Genomic DNA, 23908 nt, shown 5'->3' with positions numbered 1-23908 from the left:
TTGCTGCAGTTTTGTTCATGATTTTTTTTGGACAAAGACAGTTTCTGTGGTTTTGCTTCTGTACACCAACACAATGGATTTTAAACCAAGCAATCAAGATGTGATTGGAGTGCAGATTTTCAGCTTTAATTCGAGGGGTTTTACACAAGTATCACATTAACTGTTTAGGTTACATCCTTTTTTTATTCACAGTCCCTCATTTTCACAGACTCAAAATTCATTGGACACCCTGACATGATTTTAACTATAAGGATTCTTTTTTGTACTCGCATGAAAAACCTTTGTAGTCACTGACTGCCTGAAGTCTAGAACACAGGGACATCATCAAATGCTGATATGCTCTTCTAGGCCTAGACTGCCTTCACATTCAGTTACTGCTTGTATAGGTGTTTCTACATTCAGTTTTGTGTTTAGTAACTCAAAAGCATGCTCTGTTGGTTTTAAATCAGGTGACTGATCTGGCCATTGAAGAACATATCATTTCTTTACCTTGAGGTTGCTTCTGTCTGATCAGTTTAACAGCATTCGGCTGAATATGATCAGAGAGTATCATCATCAATTAACACCAATGATCAGGTTCCACCATCAGCCATACACAACCATGCCATAACACTGCCTCCACCACGTTTGACATATAGTGTGTTGTCTCTCTCCTTCTCTATAGTTTTTCATTCTCCCATCATCCTGGTACAAGTGTACCTTTGTTTCATCTGTCCAAAGATTTTATTTTCAGAACTCTGCAGACTCTTTTAGATGGTTTCTGGCAAAGTCTAATCTGGCCTCATTGTTCTTAACATAATTTGTAGTTTTCGCCTGGTTGTAATCCCGTCATTGACATTGTGTTCTTGACTTTGTTAGATGTTGTGAAGCTATTATTCCTAACCATCAAAATAATTCTGTCATTATGGTTTTTGAAGTGTTTTTGTAAGCCGAGTTGGACACTGGATTCATTCAGGAACCAGATTATTGATTTTTCTCTGATAGGTTTTATTTGGAAAAGAGACTTCACCTGGACATGAAGCTGCCCATTAGGTAAACTGTCCAGTTACATTCAAATCTCTGAAAAAGGGGGACTGTGTATAAAAAAAAAAAATACAAAATCATACAAATTAAAGGCAAAAGAAATAACTTCAGTGACATATTGTTTGATCTGCACAGAGGCAAAACCACAAAAATACTGACTCTAAGAACACACAGAAGAAACTGTTTTTCTAAACACTCGAATAGCTAAAAATGACCAGAATATTTGAGTGAACAAAATTAAAAATTTGATCCAAGGACCCACAAAGAAACAAAACAGAAACATTTATTTATTTCCGTATCAAAAGGTTCACATATTAGTACCAAAAATGTAAACTGGTCCAGCAGTGGGACTATGAAGATTTCGTGCTGACACCGAGTTGCCTACATTATTAGAACATTACATTATTATCAATTTGCCATAAACATTTCTATAAGCTTCAACAGACCATTGCAGATATTAGAAACGCTCACAAAAGCAAACCTTCAGCCACACTGTTTCAGGCACTGGAGTCCAAGAAGAATTTTGTATGTGTGACCAGTGCATGAAATATTGACGAGCAGGACAGCCACACTGTAGCAGACCTCTCCCTGAACTCTGTTTTCTCTGCAGGCATGTTCACCAACATTTGAGGCTGGCAGTGGCCCTGCTCTGCCAGCCCAGTCATTAGCTTCTCCACAGCATGCTCCCAAAGCTGTTCTGCTAATGGATGCCAAGTAAAGCCAATCCCTCCAGCACACCCTTAAAGAACTTACACTCGACTACAGCCACGCAACAGTGGATTGCGCCATTGCCAATGTAGCCATTTGGATCATTACAGATACAAGTTGAATTCATTAACATCATTTCCCCAATTTTATTACAAACACAATAGTTAATTTCAAACATTACGTAGAAAACACTTACCAATATTTCTTGAGTGCTTAAATAGCGGTAATGTTAATCAATGAACATTTAACAACTATGATACATACAGTTCGTGTTACTTGTGGAAGAGGAGGCCGCGTTAGTTGCTGCAATTTAAACATTTTACATGCCTGCCTTTTATTTTATGGCATGCTGTCTACAGATTGGGTGAGATTAAGAGCTACACTGTAGTGTCCTTATTGCTCCAGACACCATTTGAACTGTCTGACGACCGGCACAGCCTCACTCTTCACCGTCGCACACATAGTTAACAGTACTGCATTCAGTAACTATAAATAGGATAATTTGTTAAGACTTACGTCACGTACAACGTAATTACAACTAGAAAATCTCCAAGTATCCCTACAGGTGACAGCTTACATATATTATCACAGTAAATACGGTTCTATTCAAAACCTTCACAGAAATCCACAGTACACCAGTATTTTCAAGGTATAAAAATAAGTTACAAATCTGGATAAATATTTTACACAAAACAGCTATAAAATGATGCTGTGTTATCTGACAAGCTTGCACAAAAACAGGTTTTTTGTTGCCGTTTTTTTACACTACTGGGAGTTAATATGTTTGGTGCTTGTTTAAAAAAAACAACAACATTCATTTCATTTTCTGTTAAACACAAAGGTTTTAAAAATTTTCAGTCCCATTTGACATCACACTTGGCTACAACAATCATTTTATATACAAAGCTGGAGAGGGAAAAGGAGAACTGCAGAAAAGCCTGTTTCCTTTTATCGCCATGTCACTCCCCCCATTCAGCAGAGACGGATGAAGAGCGTCCCATACAGGAACTTCAACTTAAGTATCAAGTCCAAAGATGACTCCTTACAGGCTGAGCACAAAGACAGGAGAGAAACAGAGATGGAGACTCGAGTTTTTAATCTGCCAGCAAAGAGATTTCAGTAAGAAAAAACTGGATCTATCCTCAGTGTTCAGACACTGAGCTGACTTCTTTACATTAAGAGCTTTTAGTGCATTTTTTTCTTTTTTTTGGATGTACTTCACTACTGCGGTCAATTAATGGAATAATAAACAAAGTCCAAATAAGAGCTAATGTTTGAATGAGGCTAACAATTGCCAAAGGCCGTGGCTTCAAAATGGCCTGTTTCTCAGTTAACGGGCTTCATGCTACACAGGAACTGCCGAGCTGTGGGCGATAAGTAATCCTCTGTAATGATATTTCACTACAGGGAAGTCACAGCCACGGGTAGCAACACTGCAGACGCACGAACATTATCGTCAGTGCATCATTTGATCTACGTCACAGCGGGAAGAAAAAAGACATTTCAACTGCATATGTGTATTTAACAGCCGAGGTGGCGAGCAAGAATGAGGCAGCAGTTCTGTCTTATCTGCATACACGCACCAACACCATGGTGAACTTCAAAAACCATGCACTCATCTTCACACAAGAGTCTGATGTGACTTTAATGATTCACGCATCTATGTTTTAAGCGTGTCTTGAGACTTTTTGCACGTCACTGAAAACATTGTTGCTGCTGCAAACTTCCACAAAGCTCCCACTTTAAATACTTCACTAAAATAATTCGTATAAACACAGTGTGTGTGTGTGTGTGTGTGTGTGTGCATTAATGATGCTGTAGTAAGATGTAGTAAACTACATAAAATATATTGTTATCCAGTTGCTACTTTAAGTCCTGTACCGTTCGTTTGTAGCTCAGGTTCACATTAATAGCCTACTCAAATTACTTGAGTACCTGCAGTAATTGATTAACATGACTACTAGTTGGCTTTGAACCAACATACATGCCTTTGTATATAGTAGAGAGTGTCTAGAATCCATTTTTTAAAATGATTTTATTTATACTTCACAAATACCTCGATGTTGAACATGTTCAGCTTACCTGCGCTTCAGACGCTTTTGAGGAAGTGCTCTGAAAAGAAAGAAACATTTTTTAGGACATCCCACAGAGTTGAGTCTGTTCATCTGCACGTAGCGTTTTTAGTGGGAGAAACGTTGTAGATAGAAAACACTACGTCCAGATGAACACAATCAACTTTTTGGGGTATCCTTACCTGGACGATTTAGCATGCATCAAGACACTTTTTCAAGAGAATCTTTTTTTTTTGCTGTTTGTGTGCTTGAGCTGATTTCAGGCGGATACATTTCATCACGGAAGCACTGCCACTATGACGGTCTTTTATTCCATCTGATGTACATGAACAGAAGTCCAAACACATAATATCTGCTGCCATAAGCAGCAGCTACCACATTTGTTTTGGGATTTCATGCACGAGGACAACCTTGACATAAATTGGCTAGGTGCTGACAGTTATATTCAACTATGAAACCAGAGTCCAGCAGCAGCCTCTGCAGTTACTGAGCCTTCACCTCTAATTAAAATCAGCCAGCCTGTGTGCTGATTAGCACACTTGTGTGCCATATATCTCTGGTAAGATAACCACTTTGTTATTTTAGGCACATTGTTCCTCTTTCAGGATTCATTTTCAGACTTTTATGGGGTGCCATAAAGTTACCCTTATTTTCTCGTGTCAGTGACGAGTGCAAGTCTAGAAGAGCTGTGCAGGATTCAAATAATATCATAGCTAATGTTTAGTGGTGTGTGGTGCACTTGAAGACAGAAAATGTGGTCCACTGAGTTGCATTTGCACAACAGCAGGAAATTACTTTTTCCTGTATTAAAACTGTATTGTGACAAGTTCCATTTTTTAGAAAAATAAAAAGACATTTAAAAAAAACAGGGTCATGTGGAGAGCAACACTAACAACTTATTATTCATTTTATGAATTTATTAGTTGCTCAGTAAAATGCAATCTACATATATGCAAGTAACAGAAAAATGCATCTGTACTTTAACCAAAAGCTGACGTCTCTGACCAGCCTGCACAACAGATAATGTTTTTCGCCTTACAAGGAACACAAAACGTGTTTTCTCTGTATCAGGTTGTTGAATCCAATCTGCTAAAATCATGAGTTGGTGCCACCTGCTGGAAGAATGGTAAAGCACATGGACACAAACAACCTGACAGACCTACTTGCAGAAATTCTCACATACACATAGCTCTGCAGGCAAAAACCTTGAACACACAAGTGTCATTTTAATTAGGTAATATTTACCCATGGGTAACATGTATTTGACTGCAGTAAAACACCGATCTGCAAGCACTGTGCCATTGTGCATTCAGACATGCATGCATGCAAACAAAAAGGCCACTGGCATTGTCACACACTCACCGATAGATGTTGGGATCTAATAGCATGGCTGTGTCCTGTGGCAACTGGGATAAGTGCACCACTTTAGTCTTCAGCTGAGGTCGCTCGGTTTCATTCACCCACACGTCGGGCAGTCTGCGAGACAGCACACACATGCAGAAAGAGGACATGTGGTCAGGTTTCAAGGTTACATGACGAAGATGAGGATACCGAGGACGGAGTGGGAGTAGGGTCGAACGGAGCAGGGTGGGAAAGATGTAGCCTCAGTGAGTCAAATGAACACGTTAACACCTATCTCTGAAGACTAGGTATGTTTCTATAAGTAACCAAACCACAGAAACAGACATACGTGCACAAGTGACCAGACTAGCACACACAAAGGGTGGAAAAAGTGTACCTTCCTCTCATTTGCATGATCAGATCGTATGTGTCAGTGATTTCTTTTGCAAATTTTACTACAAAATGGAAAAACTGGCTTAGAAGTACAACGAGAACAGACTGATTATATTCCCCCTTAAAATTCAATTAGAGTGTGTTATATTAAATGCTGAACTGAGCAGTAGCACCTTACTGCACCCACAGTATGGGAGTGTGCCGAGTAATGGCGTGGCAAGTTGAGGTGCAAAAGAAAGAAACAAAGAGCTTAGCAAGTCTGCTGCACTTCCCCTCCTTCCTACAGCCCCCACCTCCCCGTCTCCAACCCCAGCGTTCCCCCGTCACTATGTGCGTCATCACAGGAGCCCCCAGAGACACACGCGCACACACACACACACACACGAACACACAGCAGGCGGCTGCTAGGCAAGCATGCAGTCACCAAGCCAAATCAGTCATTCACATGCCTAGTCAGGCCATTCAGCATTATGGTGTGCAGGTATCGCTTCAGATGTTGCACAGTTGAAGGTAGAGGTGAAGAACTAAAGAGAGAAAATATAATGCAACACTGACAAATGAAGGACAGGAAACTATGGAAGGAGGGAAAGCAAAGTGAAGTGGCAGTGGAGGCGGGGATGGCACACATTAAAGTAAAATGATTCACTTCAGTGGTTGCAAAAATCCTTTTATGGTATGTTTAAGTGCCTGGAAGGTGCTGCTAGCTGCATAATGTATATATATGCTTTTGCTCAAGTATGTGGTTGCAAAGGACTACAAAATACCCCAAATCATGCAAAAACATAGCTTGCTCATGCAAATGCTGTTCCAATCATTGTTAGATAAGGGCATATGATGTCTGTTTGGTTGTTGTTTTTGTTTAAGCTTGAAAAAAGTAAAGAAGTGTGATGCTAAGTTGTTTTCCTTTTTGATTCTGCAGTGCACAAAGTCCCTCTATCCCCTTTAATGGTGGGGAGAGAAGAAAGAGGAAGCTGAGAAGAGGCAGAGACACGACAAGAAACAGCCCCCTTCAAAGCAGCTTTACAGTTTGGATTACTCTTGAGTTAGTGTCGTTCTCCAAAGCAAACCTCAAATGACAGAGGTGGACCTGCGGAGTGTTAAAAATGCAGTAAACACCCGTGTGTGTGTCCTCGTACTCACACATGTAAACATCTCACAGTAAGTGTGCTGTGGTACTGATGACTTATTATATCCTTGTGTCTGGGAAATGCATAAGAAGGCTGCACTGGGGGGAGTGGGGGCAGCATGTTGCACGTGCCGAAAATACACAGACACAAACACTCCCAAAGTGCTCATATCATTCACAAACACACGTGCACATTTTCAAAGCCCTAAAAGATCGAAAACCCCCATTCAGTCACATAAACCAAATAAAGACAAATGGATTTGTTTTATTTTCCGGAGGAGAATTGGGAAGGTTATTTGCCTCGCTTCTTTATGAGCCAGAAATGTATATTGTGCGGGAGGCCCTCTGTTGAGAAAGCTACTGGGGAACGCCTGCCAGAGTGAAGCTCGTCTTCAACCCTGAATTGATGGCTGGCTCCAGGCCTTGAAGCTCCCAGTGGTGACAGAAGCAAAAGGTTTATCATAAACCACTAAAGAGTATAATCAGATTGGTAAAATATTAAATGGCTTTATATGAAGTGTCCTGATAAACTACAAAGGACAGGAGGCTCAGAAAGCCGGTTCATTGACTATAAAACTCACTGCGGCCTAAAGAGAGGCTACACCCCATCGGCACCCCAACTTCCTATTACGATTTTACACCACAATACTTTAGGAATGGTTCTAACATATTTAAAATACAATATACTTTTATATATTCTTAAAAACGAATTTAAACTTCTGAAATTCTAAGATTTTAGATGCATTTTGTCTTCCCAGAGATCACGTTACTCCTTGCTTAGTCAGGTTTACACCACAGATTCAAACCCAAGACCTAGTTGGTAAAAATAGCAACAGTTTAACAATTAAAAAAAAAAAAATGTAATCAACATGATAAATGCTCAAAGAAAAACCTCCTCCTTCACTCTATTATGCTTACTGCCAAGGAGTCATGTTACACCTACTCTACTCTCAGCCAGGAAAAACCCATTCATAGTAAATAGAACATAGGTTACATCAAATGGACATTCGCACAAATTTTTCCTAAAATAAAAATAATTTTCTTCTCTTTTTTTTGAGAGGAGGGGGGGGGGCTTACATACATGTCTACCACAGACAGAACGCGTGGAAGGAAGTGGATGTTCTTGACACGGTCTTTTTCTTCCTATCAGATCAAATTAGCAGGTCTTCTTGAAATAGCAGTGATGCAGGTTTATGCATTAATTCTTTTGCCTCGTGTCAAAATTTATGGTGCAAAACTAACTGGTCAGAGACCCACCAGACAATCCCCCAGGTGCGCTTTGAAAATGTAGTCAGACATCATAGATCAAAGCTACATTGATCTTTAGTACATTTAGAGACAATTCTGCATGCTTACTCTTGCAAACTTGTGACAAAGTTCCCCAGGGCAGACTGAAAACAGAGCAGGGGGAAAAAAAAGAAAATCTAATTTTACACTTTTTTTTCTTATCCACACAGTGAATACCTTGAATACCCCCCCCCCCTTTTTTTTTCTTTTTATAAAACTGTTTCTGCTTAAGTGACTAGAATAAATATTAAAGGTGCTTCTTTTGGAAACTGTTGCTTTTTTGTTAGATCTGCCTAAAAGTAAACAAAGCAATAAAAAAAATTGTAATTTGGGGAAAAAACATAACAAACATTTAAGAGATAAATCCATGTTGGGAAATATAAGCTCCGTCTAGTTTTTTCATAACTATGTGCAGGACAGATTCGGTGGCTGGAGGTGTTCATTGTCAGTGACTGTGTATTCTAGTGTTAGTTATTCAAAAGCAATCAACAGCGTGCAGGGGAATCCACTCACCCATCCATCAAAGATTAGACTCCAATTATGGTTCTCTCGCTCTCTCTCCCAGCCCTCCCATCCCCCCTTTCCTCCTCAGTGAACTGCTGGTAAATCTCAGTTCATAATGGCTCATGTTAATCAGTTACTCATTAATCCAAATGGAGTTAATGAGTGTCAGTCACACAGTGAATGGTTAGCTCGAGCATTAATAAACATGACTTCCCACATTCACACAGCTAATCATTGACTCAGTGGCTGAGAAACATATGTGCACACATGCACATTGCAGCCTATATGCTTACATTCTTCATTATCCTTAGGGTATTATACCAAATTACACATTTAGAGCCGCCTCAGATGTGTGTAGGACAAATGATGATGGAGTGACTTTCAACACTTTGTCTGCTTTATCATCATTTACAGTTCCCCACAAACTAGGCAGTGTGTGCTGTGACATAGTCTACATATGATTTGCATCCTATAAGTGATGTCATCACTTACAGTCTAATTCCTTGCACTATCCCACAGATGTGATAACATGTTTTTCACTCATTGTTGAGTGTTTCTCATTTCGGGCTGATCTGCTGCTCTTTTCTCTCTACCAGGTTTCTTTTTCTTTTGGTCTATTAGTCTGTATTTCATATTACCTTGGTGTCAAAACTCCCCCCGAGACCCACAATGAGCCTGTCAGTGGAAAAGATATCAGGCACCTCCGTCAGTTCACTTTGTTTTAACCTCATTGTCACTCCCATGGAAACACTTTGCGCCTTTTCTGACTTCCAACTTGTCTTCTCTCCCAGTTTTTAGCTGGGAGAAAGCATACTTCGTTCTTACAACATCCTCACCACTTTCTCCACTTCTCCTCAAGGTAAATATGCTTTCTTAAAAAGAGAAATAAGGCCAGACTCCAAGCAATGAGCACAACCCTGCTGATTTAAAATTATTCTGAACTCACAAACATACGTGTGGCAGTAAGACTACAGTGGTCAGTGTGCAAGTCTAATAAATCCAAGGGTAGTTTTTCATGAGCATTGATTTCTTGTGCAGGGTAAGAACATTTCTATGCATGTATTAGTGAACGAGGCCGAATGAGATCAAGTGTTCTTTTCTTACTTCTCTTGCTAGTTAACGAGACCTGGCACAGGTTCTTGGCTATGGATGAAAAGCTTGTCTGAAATCATAGATGTATTGTTTTACAAACCGGTAAATGTGCCCCAAAATCAATGTAAACTAAAAAATGTGCCCCTGTAAGAAGAAAGCCTGACAGACTAAAGAACTTTATCCAACAAGAGGTGGAATTTGGCAAAATAGTCACCTCTAAACTTAATAGAAAAGACAGCCTAGCAAATGTCGTACAAGCAAACTTAGTTCAGTCCCCTGGTCAACTTTCATCTGTTTAGAGGTACTCAAGCCACCCTCACAACCACACGGCTTAAGACATTACTGTAACCCCCCTCCGTAATGGGATAATTATCCATATTAATGACCCAAGCACTCCTCTGGCCCAAGGCAAATGTATGACTCAGTACTACCACTGCCTTCTCCTGCATGAACCAAGGCGTCTCATTCTTGCCTTCCATCTTTCTGTTAAATCCCCTCCCTATCATTCATTCCCTCTGATTTCATTCTGCCTCTTCCTCACATTTCTCACTCCCACAGCCATTTTGCTCCCACTCCTATTTCTCACTTTCCTCCTATCTCTGTCCCTCCTATTCTTTTCCTCATCTGTTCTGCCTGCATCTGTCTTTGGGGTCTCAGCATCAATCTCAATCTTTGTCTCTCTGTTTGGAATTAATTTGAGAAATGTTTCCTAATCACCAAACTTCATCTCTCTCTTCCTTTCCCCACTCCCTTATTATTTCTCCCCACATTAGATTAAACTCCCACATGCATGGAAAGCAGAAGGCTGTAGAGGTGGATCGGAGATGGGAAAAGGAAAGAAGAGGAGGATGGACTGCAGAAACCTCAGAGAACAAAGATTTTTCTACAGTCTGTTCACTGGAAGCTTTTAGCACACAGCTGAATTTGCAAACTCGTGCCAGTACTCCCGTCTTTGCCAGGTCCCTTTGTTTTCAAACTATTTCTTTGCCACCACTGATCTTGTTCTCGCTCCCCTTCCTTCTCTGTTTCTAGTTCTTTCCCGCTTATCTCTCGTCATCCTTGTTCTCTTTCTCAGTCGGCTCTCTGATCATTTTCAGATGCCTTTCAGTCAAAACCTTTAATAGGAGTGTGGGAGAGTTGGGAGTTTGGTTGGATCTACCCGTGAGCAAAAGCCCTACTGATAATCACAGAGTTCTGTGAAGCTCTCTCTTTTTGCTTCCAATGTTCACCTCCAGTGGACTGAGCCCAGGAAGGCTAAGCTGGCAAAAGGCATTTAAACGGGTGATGACTGTGCAGAACGGTCCAAGTCTCAGTGGGCTTAGTACAAGTTTATCCATTCATTCAGCCAAGTAAGGAAGATTTATAACAAGCCCCGACATGAAGGAAGCCCAGATCGCTGCATGTGCAGCTGGATGACACATACTCGTACGAACTGCTACAGCTCAAAGAGGTAAATTTTGTACAAGTGGTTCAGTCTTTGGATTGTTACAGATGTGGAGGTTTGTACAAGAGGTGTTGAGCTGCCTTGTTGTACACTGGTTACATTTACATATTATGGCTTACAAATATTAGTATAAATTATTATTATTGTGTGGCCATGGCTGAGGTGGTAAAGTATGCTGCAAACCTGCCCTTGGACAAGACACCAAATCAGATGGTAGGTGAACACCTTGCATGGCTGCGCTGCCACCATTAGTGTGCAAGTGTGCGAATGAGAAACAAGGATAAATGGGACTATATCAGTGCAGACCATTACCCCGAAGCACCTTGAAACTTGAGTTTTGCAAGGTCCTATAGAAATAAAGTATATTACTTTTTAACATTCCACATTAATTATTAACAGATGTCAGAGTGCACGTCTTCTCCTTCTCAGTGGGGTTAAACTAGGGAATAAGTTCATCTCGTAGTCAGACCCAGAAGTATTTGCACGACAAGGTTACTACAACAACTTAAAGACTGTCCAGTTTACAAGGCAGACATGTAAGTGTCAGGTTCAGTTTCAGTTCAAAACCCAAGATGGTTCATACAAACGCCCCCGAAGCATGAATAGTCTCACAATTTAAAAGTCAGAGGAGGCCTGCAAAACATCTTTAAAACATGCTGGCACTTATTTTTTGGCTTATACACAGTCTATCAAAAACAAGCATCCCATTTCAAAAGGATATATTTTTGAAAGTAATGGACATAGAAGTCTGCAGTAAATTTTAAAATACATATCTAAATATAAAGCTTACAAAATGTGTCTCCCTCCGGACTCGTGGCATATATCCATACGATAGTCAAACCCATCCCTGGAGACACTGCAGTCGTTATACTACATACTGGCAACCACATGAAATTCACAAATCCCTCCTTTCTAACGGTATGTGTTTCGATCATTGCCAGTGAACAGCTAAGGAACTAAAGCACTATGAAATCGAAAGCTTACACCCTGTATATTATTTAATATAAGGCAAATGCTCATGCAGATCTATAATAAAATGTAGGAAAAGTTTTACTCACATGTCCTCAGGTGTCCAATGCAGAAGAACCTTGACCTTGCCAGACCCCTCTTTCCTTTTGGCTAGCACCTACACAGACAATCATGGGAGGAAAAAAACAAAACAAAACATTAAGCTGGCTTCAGCGAGGAAGATTCAGAACAAAGTATTTACACAGGCATATAATTTAACCCAAATGGCTGTTAACCTTTACATTTCAAGCCCCTTTTGTTGCTTTACATGTGCACAGACGTATCAGGTTTAGTCTGTATTGCAGCATTCTCTCGCATCTGTGGAGAAAAGGCTTCAAAGATGTGCCTTATTTCTGGCCTCACCTCTCTAATGAATAATACGGTTACATGCTTCAAACATCCTACCAAGTGATTCAGTGCTCATTTTGCTTGTTAGTGTAATCATCAGCCGGTCTTAATAATGCATGTGTGAGCTCAGTGAGATTTCTATTTTCAGGGTGATCTATGCCCCACAACCCACTGCAAGACCAAGAAACTAATTCAGACAGAAGATAAAGCACACGAGACATTACCATCGTCACAAAGTCACTGCTCCTGTTGCGGTTTATGTCACAACCGAAAGCTTCGTTAGGCAGGAATGCGTTTAGCGGAGACCAACTCCTACAGAGGAATGTTTGCATCACAAACCTGTGTTCATTTTTGCTTTGGTTTCTGGTTTCAATACAAACCTTTTGCACAGCCGCTGCAGCTACAAACTTCAAGGCTTTTCTTCTTTGAAAATACAGTTGAGACTATACAAGACTTCCTGCCTATCTAGCCCTTTTCATGCATAGCATTTCATCTTTCATGCTGTGTTGGTTTATAGTAAAACTGGTGTGGAATTCACAAATATTGTCAGTAGGGAAAAGAAAAGCAAGAAAAATAACCAGGAGAGGCAAAAATAGCCACAGATATAACCTCTTGCGTCAATTGCCTTTTTTTTTTTTGAGGGGGTCTGTTTTTAGGATCGTGAATGAGCTCACATGTGAAGAACTTCTCTTACGCACATGAATTTTTGAGATTATTTTTGTGACTCCAGGGACTAGCTCTGGCATTGATGGAAACTGGTTTGAGGACAGGAAGGAGCAGGCTCCACTGAGACAAGACACAGAGACAGAGGCAAGACTCGCTCTCCTCCTCTTACAACGGCTCCTGCATTTCACAAAACGCATGATTTTTGTGTTTTAAGTAGCTTCAATCTGTTTTATTTATCTGAGATCCCACTAACCTCAATGATAAACAGATACAACTAATTGATGGATAATCTGACAAATTATGTATTTTCATCTTCCTCCACCTTTGTGGTGTTTGGCAAACGTTTTGAGGAAAGCAAGGAGGACACAGACATGACCTGTAATAAACTGATTAACTTTAAAATAAGCAAAACAAAAAAATGAAACAGAAAAACAAAACAAGGACTATTTAGGCTAGGTTAGGTGAGATTAATTTTGTTGTTTCTGGACTTGTGCCTTAACATTTGTCTGCTAGACGCTTTGCAAACAGCAGCCAAGTTGGCAGATCAACCATGTTCCCTTTTGTCTGCAATACAGTGTGCAGACACACAAGTCTTGACAAACACAAGGAGGGATATCAAAGCACCTAAAACAGGGTGACTGATTAATAGCTTGGGGAATTAAAAGAGTTACTTACCATCTGATCGTATCTCGATACACTGCCCGTGATAACAGGCAGTTCTAAATGGTATCACAGTGATACAGTGTGATACACTGAAATGTGACATACGGTGATATAAATCAGGAAGTCTGCAAATGTCACAGCTGCAAACAGCCGTGAGATAACTGCCAGTTTAAGTCACTTTCAAATATTCATTATTATTCACAAAGCACTGGTTTTGGAGTTTGCTAGTCTTCCCTGTACCAGCGGGGGTCCCTCCTCCCAAAAACTTGCATGAAAGGTTAAGTCCCGATCTAAAATTAACCGCAGGTGTGGCTGTGAGAGCATGTGGTTATCTGTCGCTCTGCGTTTTGTCTCTGTTGGACTGCTGACTGGTTCAGAATGTGACAGCTGGGACAGGCTCCAGCCACCCCAATGACCCCACGTAGTTAGCAGTTTCTGACAATTCAAATTAGAGGAAAAAGTCTGGAGCACCTGTTTATATATTATAGGAGAACGTGATACAGTACATTTCCCTACCGATATTATATCTCACTCAAGCAAAAACAAACAATCAAAACAGACTTGCACCTCTTTGCTAACTGGATTCTACTTAAAATGCTCTCAGATGTGCCTCTTCCAACTTTCTAACTTAGTCCTCAGAAGATGTAAAAACTCCTTTCCAACTTTTCAGACTATTAGTCACATCTCATAAATAAGCACTGTATCTCATTTGTTCTTGCTTATCTCCCTCTTCCTTTATCTGCTAGCTCTCCAGCTTTGTAAGTTCACATGGAGAGGAACAGTTTCTCAGAGACAACAGCAGGGCTTGTATACGAGAGTCAAACTCCTGTGCTAGCTGGAGTGAGCCCTACTTGAGTGTCTTAAGCCCCGCGGGTAAGACTCAGTGCACTAACCAGCTGCTTTACTGCTTTTTTATTTAAAAATGCATAGCTGCTAACTTATGCCCTCAGGCACCTTGTAGCACCAGGTTAATAATCACAAGCCAAGCCTACACTTGAAAGGGCCATGAACATGTATGTAAAGAAGTGGGCTTGTGTTTAAGCAGCATGAAGTGATTTGTGAGCTGAGTGGTCTGATGATGATGGTCTGTGCTTTAAGGGACAGATCTTAATCCTCTATAAACCCAGGGGAGGACGGTAAGAGAGGGGGAAGTAAAAGAATGGGAGGGAGAGAGAGCAGGAGGACTTAGGGAGTGAACAGCAGATATTAATGTGGCTCCAAAACAAAGCAGTGAAAACTGCAGGAATCCAGCTGGGGGAGGACAGGCCTGCTAAAACTGGGTGCCTGTCTAGTGTCATGGGGTCAAGCTGTGGATGACGCAGATTGGTGCAATAACAAAAATATCCCATCATAAACATGACTGAGTTGCTCCAACAGGTCAGCAGACCCACTGGCCAAGCTCCACAGAACCCCCCACGGCTTTGCTCCATCTCCCCAGGCCTGGGAGGGTCCACTGGGGCCAGGGGTCTAACTCAGCATCGCAGCCCGTCACCACAATCCTTCAGAGATTACAGAGAAAGAAAATCTATGCCCAACTGGCAAGATCTCCTTCCGATTCCATGACCCTAACCTTCACTTAACCCCTGTTCCCTGTCCTCACTCTCCAAGTCTGTTTCTCTCCATTTGTTACTCTCCCTCCCTTGACTGGTTCTTCCTCCTTCTGACTCTGTGTCCAAATAGTTACCTCTCTTAACCTCTTCCCAAGCTTTATCTTCAAATTTTCCCTCCCTGTCTTTAAATTCTTGGCTGCTGCAGCTGACCGGTTGAGGTTTATAGAGGCAATGCAAAGGAGAAAAGAGCTGAACAGGAGTCCTGTAAAAATACTCCTCAGCTGCACCCACTTTATGCATCAATTATTTACTTAAAAAAAAACAGAAAAAGAAACAAACAAAAAATCTAACAAATAATGAAGGGCTGGGTGTTGCTATAGCTGACATGCAAGCATTAAAGAGGTACAGTGAATACAAAAAGTGTAAACACCCCTGTCAGTAATCAAAAGGTACATCAAGAAAGTATTAGTTTAGGGGTGTACACACTAATGTGCACCCAACTGGCCAGATTTGTTTGTTTTTCCTTTGAACTGTACCGCTTACATATTTGTGATTTATTGTGCGCTCATTTACTAACATCACAAAATATTACACTGGATGAATCATTGTTGTCATCACTGAGACAACTGCAAATGTGTTGTACAAAATACCCTTTTTAATACCGAAACAAACATTTTAACAAAACCGGGCTCTGTTTTTAAACGACCCTTTTACTCCTGTGTGTTTTTCATGGTGGTTAAAACCCTTTTCATAAAGGCTGGTTTTATTTTGAGGCTAAAGGGGAGACGTTTTGTTTCCCGTTTCTGATCAGCCAGTGGTGATGCTCTACAACAACGCTTTATGGATTGTTATATCTTTTTGGGAAAATGTCAAATGGAAATATTTCTTAGCTAGAGTAGTACAGGCAGGTAAAATAGAATAGATTTCTTCCTGGAGATAACAAGTGTAAACAGAATTACTGACACTGGCAGGAAAACTGCTGCTTTACAAATGTAAAGAGAGACTGCGCCGAGAAAGGAGTGGGACTGTGTGTGTTTCGTGTAGACCATGTGAACAAAAGAGGATTAGGCAGCAGATGATCCTTACCCCCCCCCCCCCCAATCTTTTTGAAGAACACCACATCACTCAGTCTGAACTGGAGTCAGAGTGCTCCCTTGTGGAAATGCATTAGAATAGCAGCTACAGTTAAGTTTTCTTAACAGAAAATCCATTTATCTAAGGAATTTTTGTCAGAAAAAAAGATTTTTCTTCCTATGAGAGCTCACATGTGGCTCCAGTTTAAGGTGAAAAAGGCACGTTACCACACATTAATAATGTATTCTGCACAAGGCTCAAAATGGGGAAAGCTGCACACATAAAACACACCAATTGTCTTTCCTGTGAAGCCCGATTTAGAGAAAAACAACATCAGGCCTTGGGCTGTTGCTACAGGTTCAATTCAAGTGCAAAGAGGAAAAAAATCTGCAATCCTTTGAGGATTTCAATTGATGACTCTTTCATGTCCCGTCTTATTTATATAGATTTTTTAATTATATATATATATATATATATAAAAATGTGGGATGTACAAAAAGTAACATTACAGTGCCATAAATTTACAAACGAGCAGCTTTATTGGTGTCCCTGAAGGGAAGACGAAAGATTTAGATGACGTTGAAGACAAAGTCAGCTTCAAATTTTATTGCTCATTATGATGATGAAGGTCTAAACCATCTTTGAAAATGTCATTAATTTCTTATGTGTTCTTTCGGATAAATGACTTTGGGAAAGTTCAGCTGTGTTTCCTGAAAATATTCTTTATCTTATTTGATCTTGGTGCTCTGACACACAAGCTTTCCAACCTTGTTTTCTTATTTACTGCACTATAGAGTAAAAGATTTTTTTGGTTTATCAAATCATTAGAAATGGCAGCAAAAAGCTCAAATTTCTATAAAATTATGTAACCAACTCAATGCCTTAACTGTACATTGATCAGCTGTACATTTGCACTCATTCACAAAGGGCCTATTTTGAGCCAAGAGAAATCAAGTCCTGTTCCAATTATATAAGAAATAGACTTTTAACATACACAAGTAGCGAGAACCTGGAGACCAACTAGTAAGGGTGTATAACTTGTAACACGCTACTGTAATCCCATTACTTTTTCAAGTAACGAGTAAAGTAAGGGATTACTATTGCAAAAACGGTAATTAGATTACCGTTACTTTCCCGTAGGAACGCTGCGTTACTGCGACCGTGATTTTTTTGCGAGAATGTCTAATGACAGTGACGTAAGCGAGTGCGACGTTCGTGACAACAGCTGTGTGCAGATCAACAATGGATCATATATCGAGTGCGGGAGAGAGTATGAGCGTGCAGCGTTTAAAGCGTGGAAGTACTGACCTTACTTTGAGTTTGATTCCATAAAAAGTGACAAAAACATTAGTGTCCGTTGTGCGTGGGAAGAAAACTTCTTTTTACAGCGAAAAAACCCCTAAACTTCCAAGCAAGCACCGAGTGCGCTACCACGTAATGGGAAATTCACAGAGAAGCTCACGGATTCTTCAACTGACCGCTGCGGCACACCTGCACCAGAGTAAACCTCCGCCTACCCCACTCCTGCTTTACAGGTGAAAATAGAGCAACAGGACCGCTAGTCTTTGACTTTATTTATTTTCTGCTGTGTTTTACTGGCATCTATTTGAAAGACTGAGTGTAAACACAAAAAAATATTTATTTTATGTGCTGGAATGTGCAGAAAATAGGTTTAAATATTAAACAAATTTCTTCCAGTCAGAGAATGTTGCATATAATTAAATGTTTGCTTGATGCATAAAGTTAAAAGATTAAAACTAATAAAACAAGATTTAAAAAGACACTTTTCCATTTGATTATATTTTGTATGATGGATTATGCAGAAAAAGTAGAATTGGGCTGAAAGATCTATCACTTTATCACCTGTTCAGGTTGTAAATCGTGTTTTTAAAATGTAACTAAGTAATATATACTTTTGAAAATAAGTAATCAGTAAAGTAACAGGATTACTTTTGTGGGGAAATAATCAGTAATTAGTTACTGATTACTTTTTTCAAGTAACTTGACCAACACTGATCTAAAGTAGCAACTTCCAAGACACAAAAAATGAACTCTGAAAGGCCAAAAACTGCAGTACCTCTAACGGCCAAATGCAAGTCAATCCCCAAAGCAAAACTATGTGCAAACGCACAGCTAAAAAACGTGAAAAAGCACATTTACTTTGTTCTCCATGTGTCGTTTCTCCCTTCACAACAACTGAGTGACTTTTACTTTATTTTTAATGTATCATCCGAGAGTTATACTGATAGGACTGAAAATGAAGTCCGTCTCTGCTTTGACTGCCAGGCGTATGGACAAAGGCCTTAATTCTGCCAACTCGAGGCTGTGAACTGGACCTCTAAACCATCTCACATATGACCATGACAGCCACCAGGCTTTTTCATTCTCATACAAATAGCTGATGAGCAAATGTCAGACATACAAATTTGCATCTGAAATCAAAAAAGCTATTCTTATTGCCTTTGTTTGCCATTACCATTTTTGTGCTGTTAGTGATTTTTAAACCATTTTTAATGGCTTTATTTTCCAAATAATGAAGCCTGCAGTGTGCCCAAAAAGTGTGTTTCAATCTGGTGAATGAATTCTGGTTAATAGTCTTAGCACTAACATTTTTAAGACATCAGGATATTTTGAGGAAATCAGTTTAACTGTAAATTATTTTTTTTATTTTACATAAGTAAAGAGTGTTTTAGATATGACCAAAGGGAGCCAAAATTGTTTCTGGTCTAACTTTAAAACAAACTTAATATTTTACATGTATTTCCCTTTCTGCGTGTTTGATTTAATCTCTCTACTCTTCCAGTCTTTAACAAACACAGCAAGAGGCCAATTAAAGCTGGACATGAAGAAGAGGAAAGCATAACAAAGGAGAAAGCCTGCTCTCTCTGGACCGCCCCCTCCCCCGTTGTGTGTAAACCCATTAAAATGGAAAAAGACACTAGAAAAACTACAAGACATTCAGTCAAGCACATACCGTACTGTGAAAGACAACACTGTGGCCATTGCCCACACTTTCAATGTGGGTGGCGAGGTTGAGGCAGATGGCTCTGTGCCGAATGGCATCCATGGTCTGGGCATCAAAGAAGTCATGGGGTCTCGCTGGAGGGTGGGGGGGTGGGGGGGAGGGGAGGCAGAAAACAGGAGTAAAGTCAAAGTCCCAAACATGTACACACACGTTTATATAAAACCATTTGTCCAATTTTGGGCCCCCCAATCATCTCACAGCTGAAAAATACTAATCTTTTGTAACAACAGCTCCCATACAAGTTAAACAAATGACAGCTCTCAATTGAAAGCTGTATGAAACTGGAAAAATTTGCATTTCCTGCGAAAATGCAGTGTGAACACTTTACAGCACTCACACAATAAATGACTGTTTTAGTTTCTCTGAATAACTGTGACACAATTCAGTAGAAAGAAAACTCTGACCTCTTAACATCTGAAGTTGTCATCATCGTGTTTTCTAAAATACTTACACAGCGCTCTGCAGTCTTTGAAAGGAAAAACATTATTATGAAAAATAATCACCAGAAGTATACATTTAGGAGAAAGGAAATTTTCATACCTTTACTTGATTTGGGATAGACAACCAAACAAGGAAAATATGGCAATTATTAACTATTACACAACTTTGGATTTTGTAACTATTTTTTTTCCCTCAGCTAAACCATGAACGCTTAGAAACCACTGCCACGTATGACTCACGACCAGCGAACGTATGCGTAGGTGACTATCAGCAGAAAGTGTGAACGGCAGAATATTACCTTCGATTGCATTAGAATACAGGTCAAATGTCTCAGTTCAGATTTGGATTTTCTTAATTCATATTATTGCAATCTAGTTGCCATTTAAGAAAAGTATGTTTTATATATTAATAGTTGGTAATAATGGCAAGTATACACAATTTACAAATTAACTGGAATATGCAAAACTCCTGACGAAAGACTCTTAAATCACCTAATGACTCAATATTTCTTGGTGGATGGGTGGTTTACTACTGCACAAATCACATCTGTATCCAAGGTTACAAAACTGAAAATGTTGTACATGTGTTGTTAAACTACCTCTTGTTTAGAGAATTAAGACAAACAGAAGTGTAGAAATTAAAAATAATACCTGCATAATGCATAAACAGGCCATTTAAGGCAAAACCTGCAACGAGGTAGTGATCTGCACCTGTCCAAGCATTGAGAAGCTACACTTTTACATGAAACACTTCCTACTGAAATGCAGCACTTTGCCATGTGGAAAGTGTGTCTGTCTAGCTGGCAGCAGTTCCTGTTTGTGTTGGTGTTTGTGTGTGTGGTCCAGCTCTCACTTTTCCAACAAAGACATGTGGGAGTTTAGAAGCAAAACAAGCACAGCGCGACCTCAAAAATGTGCTCAGGTTGTAATCCTTTTCAACACAGAAAGGAGAGAAAAGCACAATGAGAAGCATTTTGGAATAAGATCGGTGTGTGCGCCTGTAAGGTACGTACGTAAGGAGCACCTGCGTTTGTTCCTGAGCTTCTTCCTTTTGTTGAGTCCAGCCTTAGAAGGGGAGTCCTCCTTGAGTTTGGCCTGACCAGACATTCTCGAGGAGTTCTGCTGACTGAAGTGACTGGGTACGTGACGAGCCAGTCCACCTTGAGAAGCAAAACTGGCATTGCAGCCACCAACTACACACTGCAGCAGAGAAGCAGAAACAAGAAAAAAACACATGGCCCTGTCAGGATATTACCCATACTATGAAGGATAATGAGACAATAAAGAGAATAGCGGGACATTAAGTCTTAGTTTATTTATGGTTTTACCTTGAAGGGCTTATCCCCACTGTGGGTCAGCATGTGTCTCTGGAGCCAGCTCTGACTGGTGGATGGCGTGTTATACACCTTGCAACCCTTCCACAGACACACAAACACCTGAGGAACACAGACAGGCAAGCATGACAAAATAAAAAGAGATTACAGAGAGAAAAAATAGTTCATAACAGAATACTGAACAGAGGATAAAGACTCCTGAAGAAAGGCCTTTTTAAGATCATGTGTGAAATGATCTAAACCTAACTTTCCCTGTTATCTAAAGACCAACGTTATTATAGTTAACTAAAACTAAACGAAAATTAAATGTAAGAAACATTTTAGTTCAACGAGACAAAAAAATAACATCAGCCTTTTAAGGCTGGGGTTTAAAACTACACTTTCAAATTAAAACAAACACACGACTGGGATTGGAAAATGACCTAAAGTAATATGAAAACATAGAGAAAATATCATTAGTATTTGTTAGTTTGATAAAAAAAAAAGGTTATTACAACTTGCCTGATGTCTGCAGTGTGAGTCAACTGCTTTAAAATAAGTTAGATTTTTCTATTGCAACACCTTTGTTGATTTTCCTAAATCCTGCCTCTGACATATGCCCTCAATACATAAAAAACAATTACAAAGACTAAAACTAACATCAAAACTAATAAACTAATAAAAACTAAAGATTTTCAAACAGTAAAAGCTAAACTAAAACAAGAAAATCCACTCTGGAAAGTAACTGACACTAAGCTAAACTAACATCAAAATGAAATAAAAGTAAAAACTAATTACAAAATATAAAACTTTCAATAACCTTTTCTCAAATGCCGCCAACAGATGGAAGATGTCAGTATGACTTGTGAAACTGCATGAACGTTACATTAATTGATTTATGGGATACAGAAAAAAAGTAATTTTGTTACAAAAGTGGCAACACAAATTTAATTTACTTTTCTTGCAAAAAAAGGATCCAGTGTTTGGTGAAAAGGCAGTTTAACATTCACTTTAATCAGATTACAGGCACATAAGGTGCTTTATGAGTGTGCAGTGGCATACTGGATGTCACTAGAAATTAGTAAGAAAATGAATTATGCAGTTCACTTTAACAAAAGAAGGATTCAGATGACCTTTATTTTAGATTTGCCAGGGTGTTGAAGCGATGAAGTGAAAATGGCCAACTATAAATTTAAATTAAAGTCGTCCAATTACAGAAAATTGCTCTACTGTGATTTGGCTCTCTTCACAGTCAGTGTTGAGCTAGAGCAAAAAGGGGCACTAGTGTAGGCTACAAAACTTTTAAGTCTACTGACCCCTCCTCTCTGCCCATCCACATGAATCCCCCTGATGTGCTCTGCCAGATCAGGACTAGAGTTGAAGCACTCTGGACAGAGGTCCCAGCAACACTGGTAAGCCATCGACTTGTTTCCAGAGCGGCTGGCACTACCCTGTCCATTCATCATGGCAGGGGTGGAGCGCCCGCTGGATACTAGGCTCTCCATCTCCATCAAGGTACTGCTGATACTGAGCAAGAGGAGAGGGCAAGGAGGAATTCAGTGTCACAGTTATAAAACAAAGATGGCTTTGCACAGCCATAAAGAACAGGTGCTGATATTACATACTTGCTATGCTTGAAAGCCTTGGGGCTGAAAGGGATTTTCCATGCATGCCAAAAACACTCATGCCAAATCAACTTTATGAGTGCGGCACACATAGCTTCTTAGCATAGTATTACAAATTTGCTGTGCTTCCATAAAAGGGCTCACAGTCAGCAGTGTTATCGCAAAACAAATAAGGTTTAAAATTTCAAGTGGCTACAATTTGATTAGTTCAGCATTAACAACCTTTTATTAGATACATCCCCACACTTCACACTGATCTGAAAAGCCACTGAAAAGTTGTTTTTCCCATCCAGCTGCTAGAGGTTAAAGGCCCTCTGTGCTTACCTTTAAATGTGAGATTTAAACTTTAACACTAAAAACAGACAACTTTAAAAAAAACAAAGACTGGCTTGCCATCCTGCACTCGTTCAGTCACTACTCGGGTGGGTGGGTACTACAACAGCACCTACTACAAGAGTTATTCCGCAGACCAACCTGTCCTCTGAGTCCATACGGCTCAAGGGTTCACCATCCGAGGATGATATCTCCACACTCGCCCGCCTCTTGTCACCCATCTCCCCACCACCAGCGCTGGCTTTATCTCCATCTTCGCTGACAGTTTTGCTTTTCTCGCTGTCTGTCCCCGAACTCCGGCTATCCTCTCCCGTCTCCTCCTTAGCATCTTTTATCGTGCTATCGCCGGTAGGTTCGCTGTGACCGTCTCCCGGGCTCTGCTGTGATTCCGTTACTGGCTCTGGCTCTCCGGGAGCGTTTGTCACTTCCTTGTCGCCCAAAGAAACACCGTCGTCTGACACCACCTCGCTCGCGGCCTTGTCTGAATCTGCAGCGGGCTTCTCCTCGCCAACCTCCGCCTCCACCGCTTCCATTTTCGGCTCTACGCTACCGTCTGGCTGTTCCGTTTCCGGTTCGGTAGGGCCATTTTCCTTCTCCTCGCCATTGCCGTTGTTTGTGGCCGCCGTCGGTACGTCTTTCTCGTCGCTTAGTGCGGGTGCTTCTTCTGAAGCCGCAGAAGCCATTTCGGCGGCGGACATAGCCGGGAATACTTTCGGTATTAAAATTTACTCATGCCACCGTCAAAAGCTTCTCTGCAGAAGGAGGGCTGGCTAAATTCAGTCCGCTCCCTGATTGGACGGAGACGGCACGAGGTGGCGAAACTATGACGTAGTATTTAAAGTTTCCTCGTGTTTCCGAAAGCACATGGTTTTC

The 23908-nt window shown here is 40.3% G+C and overlaps 1 protein-coding gene across 1 annotated transcript; it reads right to left on the bottom strand.

The window, feature by feature from the left end:
* Positions 1-1288: 1288 nt before the first annotated feature.
* On the bottom strand, positions 1289-23836 carry LOC146382831 (zinc finger protein aebp2-like). The gene is made up of 9 exons (XM_084933774.1): positions 23177-23836; positions 22394-22604; positions 21093-21200; positions 20778-20964; positions 19274-19398; positions 12049-12116; positions 5166-5279; positions 3814-3843; positions 1289-2780 (listed from the first exon to the last, which is right to left on the bottom strand). Exons 1-9 carry the CDS (start codon positions 23731-23733, stop codon positions 2774-2776), a joined length of 1407 nt encoding a protein of 468 aa, XP_084789900.1. The 5' UTR covers positions 23734-23836; the 3' UTR covers positions 1289-2773.
* Between the last annotated feature and the right edge of the window lie 72 nt (positions 23837-23908).

This window comes from Perissodus microlepis, chromosome 7 (assembly GCF_051167445.1).
Source record: "Perissodus microlepis isolate ML-2025 ecotype Zambia chromosome 7, ASM5116744v1, whole genome shotgun sequence".
Classification (NCBI taxonomy): domain Eukaryota; kingdom Metazoa; phylum Chordata; class Actinopteri; order Cichliformes; family Cichlidae; genus Perissodus; species Perissodus microlepis.
The sequence above is the reverse complement of the archived record's forward strand: the minus strand, read 5'-3'. Positions and strand labels throughout refer to the sequence as shown.